General features: G+C 36.4%; 1 protein-coding gene across 1 annotated transcript; it reads left to right on the top strand.

Moving 5' to 3' along the window:
• Window positions 1-416: 416 nt before the first annotated feature.
• Window positions 417-18,918, top strand: LOC141605269 (exocyst complex component SEC8-like). The gene is made up of 26 exons (XM_074423967.1): window positions 417-638; window positions 873-1,064; window positions 1,523-1,735; window positions 2,351-2,524; window positions 2,908-3,012; window positions 3,840-3,949; window positions 6,282-6,444; window positions 6,532-6,638; window positions 9,759-10,060; window positions 10,253-10,404; window positions 10,561-10,676; window positions 11,316-11,386; window positions 12,103-12,221; window positions 12,318-12,367; window positions 12,855-12,955; window positions 13,772-13,884; window positions 14,536-14,643; window positions 15,252-15,434; window positions 15,563-15,648; window positions 16,064-16,259; window positions 16,397-16,474; window positions 16,930-17,031; window positions 17,127-17,201; window positions 18,091-18,186; window positions 18,289-18,338; window positions 18,422-18,918. Exons 2-26 carry the CDS (start codon window positions 1,023-1,025, stop codon window positions 18,504-18,506), a joined length of 2,997 nt encoding a protein of 998 aa, XP_074280068.1. The 5' UTR covers window positions 417-638; window positions 873-1,022; the 3' UTR covers window positions 18,507-18,918.
• The last annotated feature ends 279 nt before the right edge of the window (window positions 18,919-19,197 follow it).

Consider the following 19,197-nt stretch of genomic DNA (forward strand, 5'->3'; position numbering starts at 1 on the left):
TAAGAACTTTTTATAAAGTGTAAGAACTTTTTTTTTTTTTTTAATATAAGAGTTTATATATATATATATATTTGCAATAATTTATATATATAATTTGGTATAGTTTTTTTTTATATTTTTTTTATAATGATAATAATAACATAACAATAATTTTGTATATATTGAGTAATATTGTAATTTGTAAGATGAGTAGAAGAGTTGGATTGATTTGTGAAAAAAATGAATTGAATGAATGAGTATTTATAGAAATTAAAACTGGATTAAAAAAAAAGAAAAAAAAAGAAACAACCGTTGGGCTCAAGTTCAACGGCTAGTACCTCAAGTGCTTGGCCCGTCGTGCCTAGTCGTGCTTGGCCCATCGTGCCTCGGGTCGTGCCGTGCCGTGCCGCAATTCCGTAACAATGATTAGTGAATTTACGGAGTAACAAACAATCAAACGTCATCCATCTTCCATACTTCCATCTTCCACCATTTTTACTCTTTTTTTTTTCTTCTTCGCTGTTCTTCCCCAAATATATCCAATCGATTAATTTCCTGGAAATTATTCAACCCTAATTTCCTCCATCATCTACTTCAATCCTGTAATCTCTGCGACAATTCAACTTTTTATCTCCTCCCCATACCTTGCTGATTCTACGGTAAATGTCGATTTTCAAATCTACATTTTCTGTTAATTCTAATTTCATTATGATTATTTCCGCAATCTTGATTTTCATTCGCTATATTTTTTCGCATGAATTTAGACATTATGTCGTTGTTTGATGAATTGCATTTTGCTTTTTCTGTTAATTGAGCTGAAATAGTAGTGATAGTTAGTTTTACGTTGGAAATTGGGTATTGATTATTGAATTTCAATGAATTTGACATTCTAGGTTAAGAAATCGAATCCACATTGCTGTATCATGTGCATTGGGATTGATTTTCTCACCGGGATTGCGATGAGATTATGATCATGTGTGCTTGAATTATTGGACCTCGGAGAAGCTTTCTTGTGCCAGTTTTCGATAACTTTCGTGTCCGAAATGGGGCTTTTTGATGGACTTCCCGTGCCTTCTGATAAAGCTGTAAGTATAACGTTGAGACAAGTTTATACTATGCAATTGTATCAATGTAATCAAGTACGAATGTCAAGAAGCATTTTGTTGCTTCAAAGGGCTCCTCGTTACTAATTTACGGTCTTAACTGGCCGAGGTAGTAGATGCCACATTCAAATGTTTAGAAATTGTTCCCTCGAGTGGGCTGAATGTTCTGTCCAGTGTCCATCATAGAATTTTTGAGCCTATAGTTATGAACTACCTCTAGGATTTGAGATAGATAGTTGTCAAATATTCTGATTGTCATTGTTAGGAGAAAAGAAAAGCTAGAGTACCAAACTTTCACAGGCATGTTTAATTTTGTTGATCTTTCCGTTCAATTGTGAATGAGATGGATTGTAATGTGTCAAAGTTGGTTACAACTTGTTATTTCTAACACGCATCTATGTGTGGGTAAATATGTATCATTAATGTATTATGTTTTGTAGTATTTAAAGGAGGACCTATCCAGAATCGAGGAAAGTTGGGCTGCGGCACGTTTTGACTCCTTGCCTCATGTGGTCCATATATTGACCTCAAAAGACCGGGAAACTGAATTACAAGTCTTAAAGGAGCACAATGATGTCATTGAGGATGTTGTTAATGAAGTTGTGCATGCCTATCACAGTGGCTTCAATCGGGCAATTCAAAACTATTCTCAGGTATCTTTTATATGTACTTCAAGCTTGTGACAAGAATTGATGCTGTTTTGTCATAGAGTAGGTCCTATATTAATAGGTACTATATGACGCCATTAACCACACTATTTGGCACTGAACTTAGATGAACTTTTGTTATTCGTCTCTACATTGAAGTTTCAATACCCGGAGGGTGAGGTGGGGTGGGGTGTTGCAACAGAACAATTTAAAGTTAGCACGCCATGCTTGCGTTCTCCATTCCCACTCACTGAATCATGATAACTTTTGTTTGGGCTTGCCATTATTCAAAAATTTCAATTGGGTTACCTGTTGAGGCTGTTATCAAGATTGTATTGCCGAAATTGATAAATAAATTCAAGTATCAGGAATCACAATCTAATGGTGTTAATAATCTTTCCGTAAGAGTTAAGACATATACTCGGTTTTTGAAAGAATATTTTTTTACCATCTATTGATGTGACCCTTGGTATTTTGTACTGATAAACTCTATAAAGAAATGATAATAATATCACTGCTAACAGAAAATGATAATGATAACAATTGTTACATATTCTATTTTCAAAAGCCGAATCATTAAATTAAGTTTTATAATTCTAATTTTCATTCTTATATGGTCAGATTTTGCGGTTATTTAGCGAATCTGAAGAAAGTATTTCAGTCTTAAAGACTGATCTGTCTGAAGCAAAGAAACGTCTTGGTGCGCGTAACAAGCAGTTGCATCAGTTATGGTATCGTTCTGTTACATTGCGTCATATAATCTCTCTTTTAGACCAGATCGAGGGACTATCTAAGGTATAAAGTCTTCATGAACATTGTATGTAAATGCTACTCCCTCTATTTTGTTGAAGGGAAGCCTCATTGGCCCACTTTTTGTGAGAAGAAAAGTGAATTCATGCGGCTAATTCAAGAAAATGGAGGGAGTACTATCCTGTGCTTTTAGATATTTCTATGTATTTTCTTACAATCGATGCTTGGCCTTCCCCTGATTAATTTATATTTGACATGAAGTCTCACTCAGACAAGGTTTTGATCCATTCTATCAAGTTCTTCGAAAACTGTTCTATGATGACTTTTGATGACCACTTCTTAGACTTTTACTTTGAAGCTGAAGTAATTTCTGATACTGAATAGGTTAACAATCGCTATCTCATTGTTCTTCTCTTGATATAATGTAGATTCCAGCTCGCATTGAGAAATTTATTGCTGAGAAGCAGTTTTATGCTGCAGTCCAATTGCATGTTCAATCCTCATTGATGCTTGAGAGAGAAGGTCTTCAAACGGTTGTCTATTTCTCCATTTTGTTCATTCATGCGTTTTCTTGTATTTTTATGATACTTCTTTTCTACATCTTTTTCTTAAAACTTTCTAGTATATTGTTTGTTTGTCTAAATTGCCTGGCATCAGGCCTCTATTCCTGTATCCATGTCTTAATTAATTAAGCATTGTAAAAATTAATTTCGGGTCGTCAGTACCTCAGTGCACTTTGCCAACAACTCAACCCATAAATCAATTGGTGTATTAGTACGAGTATTTATTTTAAGGTTGAGATACAGTATACACCTATATTTCTCCGACTCTTCTTATTTCCTCGGGTACCCATGTGACACTCCGACACCTCATTTTAAGCCAAAATATTATAATATTTTTCGGGAAAATAGTCAAGCCCGAGACTCGGATACGCTCGGTGTTAAATACCTCTAAACGAGTCTGAGTAACATAATTGTACACATACAAAAGTGGTGTTGTGTTTCTCTGAACCTAGGATCATGGGATCGAGTTGCAAGTATATCTCACGACGACGGTTTTGTACGTGATTTTTGGTGTATTAAAATGTACTAAGTTTCATTCCCCTTTCATCCTCCCGTTTTTTCAAAATATGAATTTTGAAAAATATACTAAGATTACTGGCCCCGGAAATTACGAGTCCGTGAACACATGCTCAGTTTGCACACCTAATAGTCAGACTTGGGTTGTGTTAGATTTGTATCTGATCAATGCTGCATACCAACTTACTAATTTGTTTTGATAAGTCTCGTAATATTATGCTCTTGCTTTCATGTTTTATTTGTACATGATGTAATAATGTAATCTATATTTGATGCGGCAGGTTGGTGCATTACAAGATGTTAAATCTGAGTTAACCAAGTTACGTGGCACTCTCTTCTATAAAGTGTTAGAGGACTTACATGCCCACCTTTATAACAATGGCGATTATAGGTATGCATATATTTTTTTTTCTGTACTTGGTCCTTGCTATCTTGCACACTGTAGATTCACTCTGATGGATTTCAAATATTATTGCGTAGTTCCTTTAAGGGGTTCTCTCTAATACTTTGACATAAGTGTGGTTTGGTAGTATTCAACTCAGCCGGCATAGTAAGGAGGCTTCTTGCTGTCTCTTATTTTATTACTTTCAGCTCATCTTTTTCTTGTCTTGTGAGAGATAGATTCCCACTTAATTTGGTTTTGAAGTTGTTTACCGGGACTACTAATTGTGTTTCCCCCCCTCCCTGACAAGTACTACTAATTGTGGTTAATTGTTTTCCACTCAGTTTGTGTACTGTGAAGCCTTCTTGTTGTCTTTATTGTGCTATTTCTTAGCTCATCATGTTCTTTCTTTTGCCCCATTAGGAGAGTTGTGCTGCTGGTTTGTTTTGAAGTTGTTTATTGGGGGCTTATATATCCTGCAAATGAGTTCTCATTTTTGAAGTACCTTTTCTTTTTAATCCCAATTCCATTTCTTCAAGCATACTTGACAGAGATGATGAAGTTACAATGATAACATCTATATCTTTATCAATGAGTATTTCACTATCCATACGGACAAGATCAGGTAGACTTGATAACCAAGTTGATAGGGGGTAGACAATGCTTATTTATTGCCTTCTCTTTCTATTCGTTTCTTTTCATAATGATTGTGACATCTTGGGCGCTTTTATGTTGGCTGTTTATGATGAGTGGACAAGTGGGCGAGCCATGTAAACAAAGGACCAGCACAAAAATGGCAATCACAAAGTTTTAGACTTTCAGAGCTCCACTTATGTACACCACACTTATTATTTTCAATTATAGAGATGAATTCTAAAATTAAAGGTCTAACAAAAACTGAAAACAAAGGTCTACTTGTGTACTTTGTTCATTTAGTCAGAATAATCAATTTCTTTAAGTTGTCTTTAATCATAATATAAATGTCATTACCACTGTGATTTATGAATTAACTGTTGATAGACATTTAGAGATCCTTGTGACTCTGGTCGAGCAAGAATCCATCATGTCTGGTCACCTCAAGTTGCCATTCTATATTGTTCGTGATAACTTCTCACCCCAGCAACGAGCCCCAATAAATAGCAGCAGGTCTCAAATATTTTTTTAGCGCATTTTGCCTTTACCTGTGACCATTGTGGATTGGGGACACTATATGTCACTATTCCCATACTTATTTAGGAGTATCAAAGTCAATGTTTAATGAGTGATCTTTTGTTGTATAGGTATGCTTTGGTGACGCTTATTACCTCATAACCTTTATGCTTAGCACATTTTGATCTTTTTGCAAGGACTTGATGATCTTTTTATTCGCCCATATCAAGGAAAAAAAATTATTTCTTACAAAAGGAAAAACCTCTGGGAATTATACATTGAGGCCACTCATTAGCTCATCATCATCACTATTGCTAGCCAACTCATAACTCTCACACAGGTTCATCTTAGTGATTTTGGGGGTTTAGCCCTTATAGTTCCTTTATTCACTCCCAACTATAGTTGTATAACTTACTCAGTGAAATACCTTAAGTACCTTAAGTTGAAATTAAAGAAAAGGAACGCAAAAAAGTTTTAGCCTCCAAGAATTGAACTCATGACGTATTGACGTTTGCCAAGAAAGGATGCAAACTGGTATTAGCACTTATCAATATGCCACTAGTAGCTAATTTGAAATTTAGACTCCATCCTTTTCATGGTGATCCTCCCATTTGCTTTTAGGAGGTCAAGTCTCCAAACTTCGATGACAAGTATATTTTATAATACCGCGTTCACATAATTACATTTGGAATAAAAAAATCTTTCAACAAATTATATTTTTTAACAAAAAATAATACTAATATATAACTATACTTGTACATGGTCAAAGTGTCGTTTAGCAGATTGCATAAAAGCAATTGTGAGAAACAATGTGGAATGAAGAAAGGGTATCCTAAGCTTGACTGGTACTTGGGCCCGAAAAACTTTGGCCTCCCCAGCTCCAAGAAGAAGTTCAACCTGTTAATAACTGACTCTTCACTATTTCGGCATGTCGATGAGGCTTTTTCTAAGGGTTCTGTTTCTATATTTCTGAAACTGGGAATTATATTACATCTATTCTTCTTCTTATCCCTTTTATCATTTCTTTTCTTTTTAATTGATAAAAAGATGCATTCGCCTTCTTTATTTTATGTCGGGATGAATTTTCTGCTTTATAGCGCTCCTTATTTCAATATATGTTAGTAGTCTTTAGGACTTTACTCTTCTAAGGTAAACATTGTACTTATGTTTGACTATGATATACTTTCTTCAGTTCTTATGACGGGAATGACGAAGAGGGAAGATTGAAAGGTAAAGAAATTTCACTCGGTGGTTATGCAAGGGCCAATGGAGGGGATACTGGCCTTAGAAATGGCAGAATATTATCTATTCAAATACCACCATGGCTTTCCGCAGCTTCACCTGATGAGTTTCTTGTATGGCAAGTCAGATCTCATTCAGTTATTCAGAAATAATTTACAGGATTTTGCTTTTCTCAATAGTTACATCTCATTTGGTTTCAGGAAGCTGTGCAGAAGAGTGATGCTCCTCTAGATGTGAAGTATCTTCAAACTTTGATTGAATGTTTGTGCAAGCTTGGAAAGGTTGCTGCAGCTGGTGCTATAATATGGTAACCACATTCTTCATAAAAAGGCTTTCCCCTACTTGTGTGTGTTGCATTGATAAGGAATAAGAACTCTAGAAAGACAGAAAAGTGCTTCATTGCTTTCAAAGACGCGTGTCACAACAATCACTCATTCTATATTTTTGAGCTTCTGACTTCCAACAGCAATTCAATAGCATGTACGCATTAACTATGATAAAAAAGGGGAGATGGCTGGCTTCCTTAGGTTGGTTTGATTATATTCATCTTTGGTGTCATATCTAACTTGGTTTGTTGATATTTACACTCTTCTTTGTCATCATATATCCTCCTCAATTTTTTTTGGGCTTTTTGTGTTATATTTGATTTTGTGCTATGATGATTTGGTTGCCTCATGATGATGGCATCTTCTTGGATAGGGCGTTGTGTCAGCTTCTGAAGCTAGGTTTTTTGTACCTTTTTGGACTTTGTTCATGAGGCTTTCCCTAACACGTTGCATATAAGGGAAAATCGCAAAGTATTACCTATAACATACTTTTTTCAAGCAACTACCTAATATAAGTTTTTTCTTGTAAAACATTTTGGTAAATCAGAATACTACCTAGTCTCTTAAGCCAGTCGTCGTTAAAATGCAAATGGGCCGATTTACGCTCTTTAAATTGACGCCACTCTAAACACAGCTCCTCAAACGTCTCTACTTTCTTGCTTGGCTTCTGTTGCTTTCCGTTTCCTCTTTCAGTTTACCTATTTATTTTCTATTGGAGCAATCCAACACATAACCTTGAACTTCATTTCCCCAATGCTCACAATTAGAAACCCATCTGGTGCAACGGTTGAAGAAGTAGCAAGCAAGTAAATCACTTAAAATTCAGGGTCATATTTGGGTAGCCATTTCTAGGTATTTTCTTCATTTGGTGCCCACATTTGCTTGTTGTCTTGTATGTAAAGGCAAGTTTTTATCTTTTTTATTCATTTTGGCTCAGTAATACAAGACTTTGGTACTTGTCTTTGTTTTTCTATTTTAAAGTCATATTAATGGTGAATTTCGAATGTGGATATTTTGCTCTTGTTTAAGGTCATTCTTGTCAGATCTAAGTTCAAGTTAATAAAAAACTTGATGTTCATCTTTACTTAGGTTTTAGTTTTACGAGAGGAATTCAGGAATGAAACTAAAAATTAGGATTCTTTAAACTAAACTAACGTGTAAATGGATAGAGTAGGAGCACTTGGAGAAACAAGCAAAGAAACAAGCAAAGAAACAAACTTGCAGTGATGGTAAGTAAGAGAAACCATGGCGAAAGAGAAAAAAACCCAGAAAGGGAGAGAGGAGTGGCAGTGAAGGAGTAAGGAAGAGTATAATAGGTACAAAATTGCAGTTGTAAAATGGTTGGATATGGGGACTTCGTAGTATTCTGACTACGAATATTTCTTCTTAGGTAGTAGTTAAAAAAAAAAGTTTTTAGGTAGTTGTTTGAAAAAAGTGTGCTACAATAGGTAGTATATTTGCCAAATACATCACACAATCAGAATGCTACATAGTCTCTTAAACCAGCCGCCGTTAAAATTCAAATGGCTTTGCCTCCGCGCTTTCTGCTGACTTCTTATTCTTGGTGACCTTGATAAGGCTAAAGTCGTGTCACCTAAGTCAAAAAAATCCTATAATACTACTAACTAATAGCTAGTGGCAAGACAGGTATCGCCAGAGGGAGGCGGTAATATTCAGTTTGTTAATATTTAAAGTGTCTCAAAGTAACAATTTCTTGAAGGTTGGTTTGGTTGATTTTTAAGAACTAATTGCAATATAATGAAGGATGTAAACAATAGTATTAAAGGTCTAGGGAGCGGGTTTACTAGGTCAATTATCCGGTGTGTATTTTAATCAATTATAAGGTCAATAGAATTACCTAAGGTCACAACATCAGTCGATTAAGTTATGCCTTTTAGATTTAGATTAACATGCAATCGCTATAATAATTAAACTATATCTATCTGATTATCGCAGCCTATATTAATCCTAACCCGGTCGGAGAAAGCCCTAATTCGCTAGACTAATTATCAATTCAGGCCTAAATCAATTAATTAGAAGTAGAACAATAATAAAACGGTAATTCTTGCGATATTACTAACAATTAATTAATTAACCCCCTTCTAATCAACCTAGATCTCCTTTACCCTAGATAAAGTAATTAGCTACTCATGTTAAGGGAATTAACAACAACAACACAAACAAAAGACATAATTAAGAGCATATGAGATGAACAAATAAGCAATCGAATAACTATAACTAGATTGAATAATAATTGAAGAATGATTAACAAAGTACCGTAGTAATTATGAAGAACAAGTTGTAGATCCGAAATAATGAAAGTAGCCGACTAACTTAAGAGGCCAACTCGATCGAGTATTCACACTCTTCAGCTTTCTTTCGTGCAATCTTCACTTCTTATCTTTCACTCTTCTAGATTTCCGTGCCATGCTTCGTGTATCCCATCATGTCAATCCCGCGGTGCTCCATTTCATCTTTTGCTCCATAAATGCACTATTTCAGCATTAAACACCAAATAGCGGCATTATCGACATTCTAATATAATTGACATATGAATAACGTAATTAGCACGAAAACCGTATCAAAAACAACTTAAAGGGAGTCATAAAAGTATATATAAATATGATTCATCAGACCTCTAGTTAGTCCAGTTTACTTTCATCCCCTATAAAAAAAAACTAAAAAAGCCGGGACTTGAAATTTTCTGGCTTTAGCTTTTCTTCTCACTCTTGCTTCTGGTATTTTAAGGAGCTAGTGGGGTCTTCATGCCATGCTGTAGCTTTTGTCTTCAGCAGAAGATATCTCCCTTTTGTGTCAAATGGATGCAGTACCTTGTCATTATACAGTTGATTCTGTCGCATTAAGTTTGTTTAATGTTCCTTCCTGTGATTTAAGAAAAGTTTTTTTTTGATATCTTCAACAAGTACCTCCACTGTTTTCTTGCTTTGTAAGCTGGGAGTGTGCATTACAGTTGTTATTGCTCATCTGCTTTCTCAATGTCTGTGAGTTTCTTCCGTTTATAATTATTTGATGCGTACCTTTCACTCATGTTGTCTTAACTTATTTTGTTTATTTCTGGTTGAAACCTGAAATTGTAATAGCCAGAGGCTGAGACCAACCATTCATGAGGTCATTACTTCTAAGATCAAGAGTTATGCGGAACACATGAGCTCGTCCAGGCCAGGAACTAGTCTAACAACATTTTCTTCTACGCTGCAAAATCTAAAGGGGCAGTTAGAAATGTACCAGTTGTCCAAACAGAAACGTGCAAATGGGATGTCTCTCAGTGGAACACTGTTGGCTGTTAGTCCAGTAACACCAGTGATGGCGCCCTTAGGAAAAGCCCAGGCTGCTGCTAGAGAACTTTTGAATATAATCCTGGATGCAATTATAAAGATATTTGGTGAGCTAGAACTCATGTCTCACTATTTTTATAACGACAGGTTATATGAGAGCAGTACCTTTTTATGCTTTAAAATGTTGTCCTTGTTCTTAAGTGGATGAGTGGAATTGAAAATGCAAGTATAGAAGTTTTTGGCTATTTTTGTGTGTATGCTTTTATGCATGAATTTGAGACTCTCTCATTGATGTTTAGAAAATCATCTTATTATCGGTGAGCTCCTTGAGTCGAAAGCTAGTCAACAAATTGACATCAATACACCCAAGTCTTTGGTGGATGTTAGTTGGAACACTGAATCAGAAGCAACTGGTGGCTATACTGTTGGGTTTTCACTAACTGTTCTGCAGGTATTCTATTTCCCCCTCCCTCCTCCTTAAAGCTTTATGCTTGGTTTATATTCTCTTTCAGCTCTATGTATCTATCTGTATTAGACGTGAAGCTCATTAATTTCGACGTATTCATAGTTTTCCTGACTTCTTCGCAATGTTTTGATTGTGTGAAAGAGTGAATGCCAACAATTGATATGTGAGATTCTTCGAGCAACCCCTGAAGCTGCATCAGCTGATGTTGCCGTGCAAACAGCTAGACTTTCAGGCAAGGGTTCTTCTAAAGAAAAGAGGTAAGCAGAGGTTTATTACTCCTCTGTATGCTTTTGTGCTGTTGTTGAGGATACTTTATTTAATGAACTTCTTGTTACTCATAAAACCTTTAACATCGTGTTCACGCATCATGGTATTTCTGTATGGAAGTAAACAAAAAAAAATGTTCTCAGAGTTCCATCTCGTACTTGAATATATACACCTTCTACGTGATACTACCTGATTCTTAGTGTAGGCCTCTGACCTAAACCTAGTAGTGCTCGAAAGTATTCTCTTCAACTTCTTGAGCACAGATGAAATTTTTTAACCTATATCTTGGTTGTCTCCAGAGTTTTTTACACTTGTTAATTTTAGAGTGTAGCAAAACGTTTGTTGGCTATCTGTGGGCAGATGATGACCAATCTTTTTCATACATCTGAAATGGGCTACTAGTGAGTTGACCCTGACTTTAAAGAGAGTTTATGGATAAAGGAGTGGAGTGGCAATGTAAGGAAACAAAGCCATTTCCTGCATATACGTAGTGGATAGTTTATAAGTATATGACTCGCTACATTGCCTACATATCTATTTAAAGAACTATTCAGAGGGTCTGTATAAGGATTACGTTCATTTATGTGCTTTTAAATTTGTTTGAAGTAATTGATTCTGTTGTGTCACAGGGATGGGTCAGATGGTGGCCTCACATTTGCTTTCCGGTTTACAGATTCTACATCGGCCATTCCTAATCAAGGTACAGAAAATGCTTAAAGTTTCCTTTCCTCTGTTTGATTTTAGTAGATAGAAGTTAAGGTCTAATATTTCTTTCCATCAAAATTATGCTGCCTGTTTCTTTGACTATTTACGGAACCATGCTTCGATCTTCTATGGAAATTTTTTTTATCAGGTAAATAATTGGCCTTCAGCGTAAATAGTGAAGTGATCTTTTTGCTTCTGCTATCGTTGTGCATTAGAGGGGCTCACAATTTCCTTTTTGAGGCTATTGTATAGTTGGATTCAAGTGCTCCATCTTCATCATCACTTCATTTTTACCCTCTTTAGTCTTTACAGATAAGATTACTTATCATAGTTTGAGAGCTTAATCTTCTCCCTTTGCTTTTATATTTGGACGCTATCCCCTCTTTCCCACCCCCTCTTATTTATTTTTATTTTTTTAATTTTATTTAACACGGATGTCACCTTCTTAGTGTCCTATAATCAATACTTATTGAAAATACATAGGCCTGTTTTTTTGCCTACATTTCATATTATTTGGACATTTATGTGCATGAAGAAGTCATGTTCAACTCACCTATTAGTTTCTGACTTTAGGCAATTTTCTTGGCTTTTACCACTTTGCATACAAGTCTTCCTCATAATAATTGCTGGTCTTTACTACGACTGATATGGGATTGGGGAGATGATTTCACCGTTGGCACTATACTGTCTTACTGTATAAATAATTGCCAGGAGCTCAGAGTTGGAACAAGAAGGCCCAAAACATGTCGCAAGAGGGATATGGATCTGCAGCTGTCTTACCTGAGGAAGGTATCTATTTGGCTGCTGCTGTTTATCGACCTGTGCTTCAGGTTTGGGCTTACTGCCTTTCTTTCCCATTTTGAATCTCATAAATATGAAAGTTATAGGCTTCCGTCTTTTATCCTCTTCTTTTTTGTTCTTTGCAGTTCACAAATAAGGTTGCTACGATATTATCTGGAAAGTATTCCCAGCTTGGGTATGTTTGGACTCCCCTCCCCGCCTCTGATTCATTGGTATTAAGATCTGGATCACAAATATTTATTCTTACATAGTTATAATCATTCTGCGATTTAGTCCTTTAAAAGGAATCTCAACCTGTATTGGCTTCTATAAACTAGACTATGTTTTTTAAATTAAGATTTGCTTATCAAAGACCTGGTCCCAGTCATATGCTCAGAACTCCGCCCATCTGTTTGATGAAATTGGAATGTTGATGATAACATTTATTTTAAATTTTTTATGTTTGCTAGCCATGTCAATTTGTCACGTTTGGTTTATGAAATTATTTATAAATCATCATTTTAAAGTTATTGTATATTGTGAGAACATATCAGTCAAAATTGACATCATTTGACCACAAAGTCAAATGGACTATAGAAGAATAAGATGGAGGGAGTATAGTTTTGGGATTTTGTCTTGCAATTTGCTAACATTAATACTGCTGCAATCTCTTTTTGCTGCAGGAAAGATGAACTGCTATCTTTTGTGGAGAATTTCGTGAAGGACCACTTCTTGCCTACTTTGTTTGTGGATTACCGAAAAAGTGTACAGCAGGCTATATCAAGTAAATTCCATGACCTAGTAAACCTCAAATTATTTAAAACTGATAACTATTGCAGCAGATGCAGTTTCATTGGTCATATCGTACAAAAGATGTTACCAAATTGGAAGCATAAGGAGCCTTATTTACCCTTCTTTTGGATAAGGGAATTTGGAGGGAAAGGGAGGGGGACAATTTCCTTTGTTTGGGTAATAAAATGGAGGAGGAGGTATTTGGAGGGACGGATAATGGATCCCTCCATTTCCCTCCTACAAGGCAAATTATTTCTCTTCCAACAAAAGAGAATTTTTGGAGGGTAACTCCTCCCTCCATTCCATCTCCTCCCTTCCCCCCCTTTCCATTTCCCTCTTGGATTTATATCACAGTTCCTGCAATTTTCACTTATTACGATTTGCGGCCTATAAATAATCTTACAATAGTGCATAATATCATCTCATGCTACTACTCTTCAACAACATTACTATCCTACTTGCTGGAAAAATGATGATTTTGCTGTCTTTCTGTTTCTAAAGTAAGTGTAGTTGAGATAAGTTTCCATGTTGAATGTTTGTTGGACCTTCTTCACTGCTCATATCAGTCTATTGCTTGGATCGTGGATTATCTTTTCTTCTTCTGCACCATTCATAGGTCTATGTCTTCTGTAGTTCTGTTAGAAAAATACTCCTAAACGATTGGGATATTGATTCTTGCCAATGAAATAGTGATAACTGAGGAATAGAAGATTAGCCTTCAACATATTGCAGACGGCATTTTCTACTCTCAGTTTCTACTTGTGGTTTATTCTTCTGTATGACTAACCTTGTTCGATTTTCACTACAGGTCCAGCAGCATTTCGTCCTCGTGCACATGCTGCTGCTCGATATACTCACTCAGTAGAGAATGGCCGACCAGTTCTACAGGGACTCCTGGCTATAGATCTTTTGGCGAAGGAGGTAATTTAGCTTCACAGATTGATCTTCAGGAGGGCTTGTTGAGCGCTGTAATTTATAAAATAGAGCTTAAGTTTTATAAGCGTATCACTGAAACTGGGGATATTTGATGATGTATATGTTTGCCGTTTTATATTTTTTCTATCGTTTTTCCATTGGGGATCATGAGTGGCAATTAAGGTGGTCACAGCACCAGTTAATTGGTACGCTGATCAAATTGTTGAGTGAATGATTAAAACCAATTGAAACTAAAAATTATTGAAGTGTCTTTATTTGTGGATTTCTGATGAAAGTCTATCTGAATCTGAATCTAAGCCCTCACTGAACTTCGGTCTTATATAAACACGATAGTTCTCAGAGACTCATCTACAAATTTTCAACACATATGTATGACTTCATATTATTGCGTTATACTAGAGTGTTTGAAGAGTTCGTACTTCATACTCTAAAGAGAGTGTGTGATATCTAAAGTAGGGTGAAATAAAATGATCAGGTAACATAGTACAGACAGACTGAGAGAGACTTATTTGGTTCTTACTTAGACTGGCTTATCTCTTCAACTTGAACCTGGCTGTATTGTCTGATTCTAACGTAGTTCTTTCCCGGCTTAATTGCATATACATCATGTTTACTGTTTTTGTTGTTTCCTGTTAGGTTTTTGGTTGGGCTCAGGCAATGCCGAAGTTTGCTGCTGAGCTTGTGACGTACGTTCAAACTTTTCTTGAAAGGGCATATGAAAAATGTCGTACATCATATATGGAGGTGATTATTCTCTTTCATTTTGTACTTTAAAGTGGATATTGTTTTTCGCCATACAGTACGGTTGACATTTGTAAATCTTGAAAAAGGGATAAGATTGTGATGGAGAAAAGTTATGATTGACATGCTTCACACTTAGCAGTTAGGTGGATAGAGCTGCTTCTTTTCAGGGAGATGAGACTCGAATGTACTTAAGATTATGGAGTAAAATTTTGTTGTACCTGCTCTTTTGGACTCCATTATAAATAATAGAGTAGATAAAAGACCCAATCCTAGTATATATGGTGATGGCCTGATGGGTATTCATCATGGTTTCTGTTTTTCTCAAACAGACAATTGATCTTTTAGGGAGGCACCTTTCTAAATGTTCCTTCAAAAGACACTTCGTTTGTGGGAAAGGATCAGTTAGTTTGCTGGAAAGTACTACGACATGCTTTTTACGAATTGATTACAATGAGATGTTTGTATTGGCTCAGAAAAATGTGGACGGCTATCTAAAGAAAAATATGTTTTGCTGTTGTTGTGACGGGTAACATGATGTGTCCTTCCTCCTCCTCAATGGCATAATATGACGGACGGGTCACCTGATCAGGTTTCTGACCCTATTTCAGGCAGTTCTTGAGAAGCAAAGTTACATGTTGATTGGTAGGCATGACATTGAAAGCTTGATGAAGCTTGATCCTGCTAATTCATGTCTATATGACAATGTCCATAATAATCCTTCCGATGCCTATGGGATGGAGGTTGAAAAACAAATGAGTGATCTTTTACTTAGTTTGCGGCCAATCAAGAAGGTAATTTTTCTTGGCTGTTGTATGTGCTTTTCATTATCTGTTCCTGTGAAGGGATCTTTTACTATTAGTCCATAGATTTGATGGGAATGCTCTTAAATAGCGAAACATGTTATACCTCGCTTGTGCAGGAAAATTTAATTCGCGATGACAACAAACTCACTCTACTAGCTTCATTAAGCGATTCACTGGAATATGTCGCAGATTCAATTGAAAGGCAAGTTATTTTCTCATGTAAAGATGACTTCTAATTAGTTACTTGCAATGACTTTCCAGGTATATGGCTGTGTAATTTTTCTCTGTAGAAAGATGCCATGCTCTTTAGGAAGTACTGTTCATTCATGATGACATGGTTAATTGATCATTGACAAGCCCAGGAATCTTTTATTGATTCTTTTTCTTTCTATTTTGTTGATAAATGATCTTGTTGCCTGCATTATTGGCTACCTTCTGTTTAATATAGTTGTCCCTTAATCAATCTACAGTTTTTCTTTTTTTTTTCTTTTTTCTTTTTTCATATGGTAAATTAGTAAATGCTCATTTTTGATGATTGAGTCCATGGCACATGGATGAACTCAGGAGTATTGAGACCAGTAAATATTGCGTTTGATGAAACTTCATTATTTCAATAGGCTTGCAAAGACATTCTCTGTTGCATGTAGCCAAGTGCAAGAGAAGCGCACTAAGCAGAGAACACCACGCCGTAATGAAGTCAGTAGCACACCAAAGGATCTGGCATCATTTGCTGATGATTACAGGAAACTTTCTGTTGATTGCCTCAAGGTCTTGCGTGTAGAAATGCAATTGGAGACCGTTTTTCATATGCAGGTATATGGTGACTGACTACCTTTTGAGGGAGGAAGTTTTCACTTCTAGAATGGATTTTACTTTGCAGGCTCTTAAGATAGAGTGTAAACTGTACTAAACCTAATTCTATGTGCCTGGCAAATTTAAACTGCAAACAGGGGATGACAAGTAGAGAATATATGGATGACATTGATGCAGAAGAACCGGATGATTTTGTTATTTCTCTTACTTCACAGGTATGGTTTTAAATTCATATTTCTAATAAATCATTGTTTGTTAATAAGAAAAGAATGTTGCATGCTTACGAATTCCATTCTTATTGTCATGGCTTAATTTGCGTATGTCTAATTCTGTTTCTCATCGATGTATTTGATGAGTCTATGGCAACTTGAGTTTTTTCGTGGTAGCGATGTCCCCCTTCCCCCGAGAGAAAAAATTATTAAATGGTTCTTTCCCACGGTCCTTAGGTATAGGAAATGTAGTAGTTTACTGGATTTTGCTTAATGAATTAAATGGGAGAAAATCAAGAACTAGAAGTGTGATGGGGTTGAGTAAAAGGTTATCGAGTGGTATCTCCAGCCTAGTGCTTAGTCTCTGCTGGCCTAGAGTTCTACCACTGTTGTTTTTTCTGGATAAATGGTTGGAGTCCTGACTAAATTTTATGTATTTGTAATCTTTGGATACAAACCAGATAACACGAAGGGATGAAGCCATTGCTCCTTTTGTCTCGAAGGTAAAACAAAATTACATTTTTGGTGGCGTATGTGGAGTAGCTGCTAATGCATCGATCAAGGTTTGTATACTTCAACTGGCTTGACAAGATATGTGAACAATGAACATGGCTTTCACTTGCTATTTGGTTTTAATTTGAAATGTTGTCATTTTCAGGCATTGGCTGAAATGAAATCAATTAACCTTTTCGGAGTCCAACAGATATGTCGCAACTCCATTGCTGTAGAACAGGTGTGTCTCTTCCTCTGTGGGTAATATGATGTCAGCTCATTCTTGTCAGTCGTATGATGTCAATTCGACACTTGCCCTTTGTGTGGATACAAATGGAGGAAGGAAGGGTAAAAGAGGGGAGGGGGAACTGGGGAGGGGACCAATGTCATTTTCCTTGCAAAATCATTATGTTGGAAAGACTGTAACTTGCATTTTAGAAAGAAAATCCTACTTGCCTCCAACTTTGCTAACCAAACAACGGAAATTGATCCCTGTCCTATCCCTTCAAATCTTCCATCCAAACAAAGGGTTAGTGGTGGCCACGGTTGGTGCTATACCTTTTTGTCATTCTTAACTCCAGAAACATGAAATCATGAAGATTCATAATGGCTTGACCTTGGCTGTGCATTCATGTTACTTCGACTTGTTGGGCGCTACAAAGTGTCGTGGGCACGGTTATGCTGTGAAACAGTTTCATGTTTTGGACTACAAAGAAGTGCTGAAATTTCGTGTCATGCTGTCTCTGAAGTCAGAATACCAGAGACACGACACATTACCAAAATGAAGTGTCTAAGTACCAGAGACCTGACACATTACCAAAATGAAGTGTCTAAGTACCATAGCAATCAAGTGCTGGCATCTGGCAACTTTGCTTTAGGCTGAGCAAACACATCGTTGTGCACTTTCATGATTTTGAACCCGTGTTCTTTTAATGTGTCAATTTTTTGCAATTAATTTTATTAAAAAAATTCTGGGTATATTCTAGATTATGAAACTGTATGATTAGATTCATAGCAAAAAAAATTATATGACTACACATTTTACATTATTTACGCATTAAGAGAGATTGACAATCGAACTGCATGCCTTGGAATGTGAGAACAACAAATCATGAACACTGCTGTAACAGGCACTAGCAGCTATACCGTCGATAGACAGTGAAGCTGTGCAACTGAGATTAGATCGTGTGCGAACTTACTTTGAGCTGCTAAACTTGCCATTTGAGGTAATAGTCTGATATCAGAAATTCAGGATGATAGTTGTGTCTCACTCGTAAAGTCGTAATGGCTTTTTCACCTTTATATGACTGTTTCATGTCTCTGTTCAGGCTTTACTTGCCTTTATCACAGAGCACGAGGATTTGTTCACTCCGGAAGAGTAAGTGACTTAAACTCGGAGGATCCTATTTCCACACAGTAAAATCAAGTTAATTTCTATCTAACTTGACACTTATTTGACAGGTACGCTGATCTCCTGAAGATACCAGTGCCAGGAAGGGATATTCCAGCTGATGCACTTGACAGGGTATCAGAAATTCTGCATTAGATTCTATCCAAGTTTTGTTGGGATGATTTACTAGCAACAGTGTACGTCGTTGACGAAGCGAGGAAAAATTATTTTCAGAGCAGGTTCTTCGAAAGCAACCAGGGGTGTGTAATTACGGTTGTAAATTTGTCTCGTTTTGTTGGTAGGATAAGGGGAAATAACACATTTGTTGTCTGCTTTATCCTTGGGTACCATGTTGCAGCTTGGGTTTGTCTACCCACCGAGACCAAGTTTTGTGTTCAATTGTGTCTCGTGATGTAAATTCCCGTTTTGTTTCGGAGTTCCCTGAGTTTTGGGCTGCGTGCCATTTCAGATGGCCTGTTATGTAAGTAATAACTATTGACAGTGCAGTTGTGCTGTAGGAATGTTTAAGAATGGCATTCATTTATTAAAATTTTATTGATTCATTCAATTTAACTACGATTGACCTGAATGTGCCTGGTTACAATTTAAGAGTGACAACCCATTCTAGGTTTTACATTTACGAACAACACCTTGTTGCTAACCTTTCAGTTGGAGTAGCGGTTCATCAGGCGCAGTGTACGACAATGATATAAGCTCAGACCAGTAGTCTACTTCAGTGTCTCTCTTATCAGTTACAGAATTAGCGGTTCCAGACTTCCAGGCTCCTTTTCTGAAGGACGTGCTGGTGAAGCAGGGTCAGTTTCAGGCAAGGAGTTGGAGATCGCGA

This window comes from Silene latifolia, chromosome 10 (assembly GCF_048544455.1).
Source record: "Silene latifolia isolate original U9 population chromosome 10, ASM4854445v1, whole genome shotgun sequence".
In the NCBI taxonomy this organism is placed as follows: Eukaryota; Viridiplantae; Streptophyta; class Magnoliopsida; order Caryophyllales; family Caryophyllaceae; genus Silene; species Silene latifolia.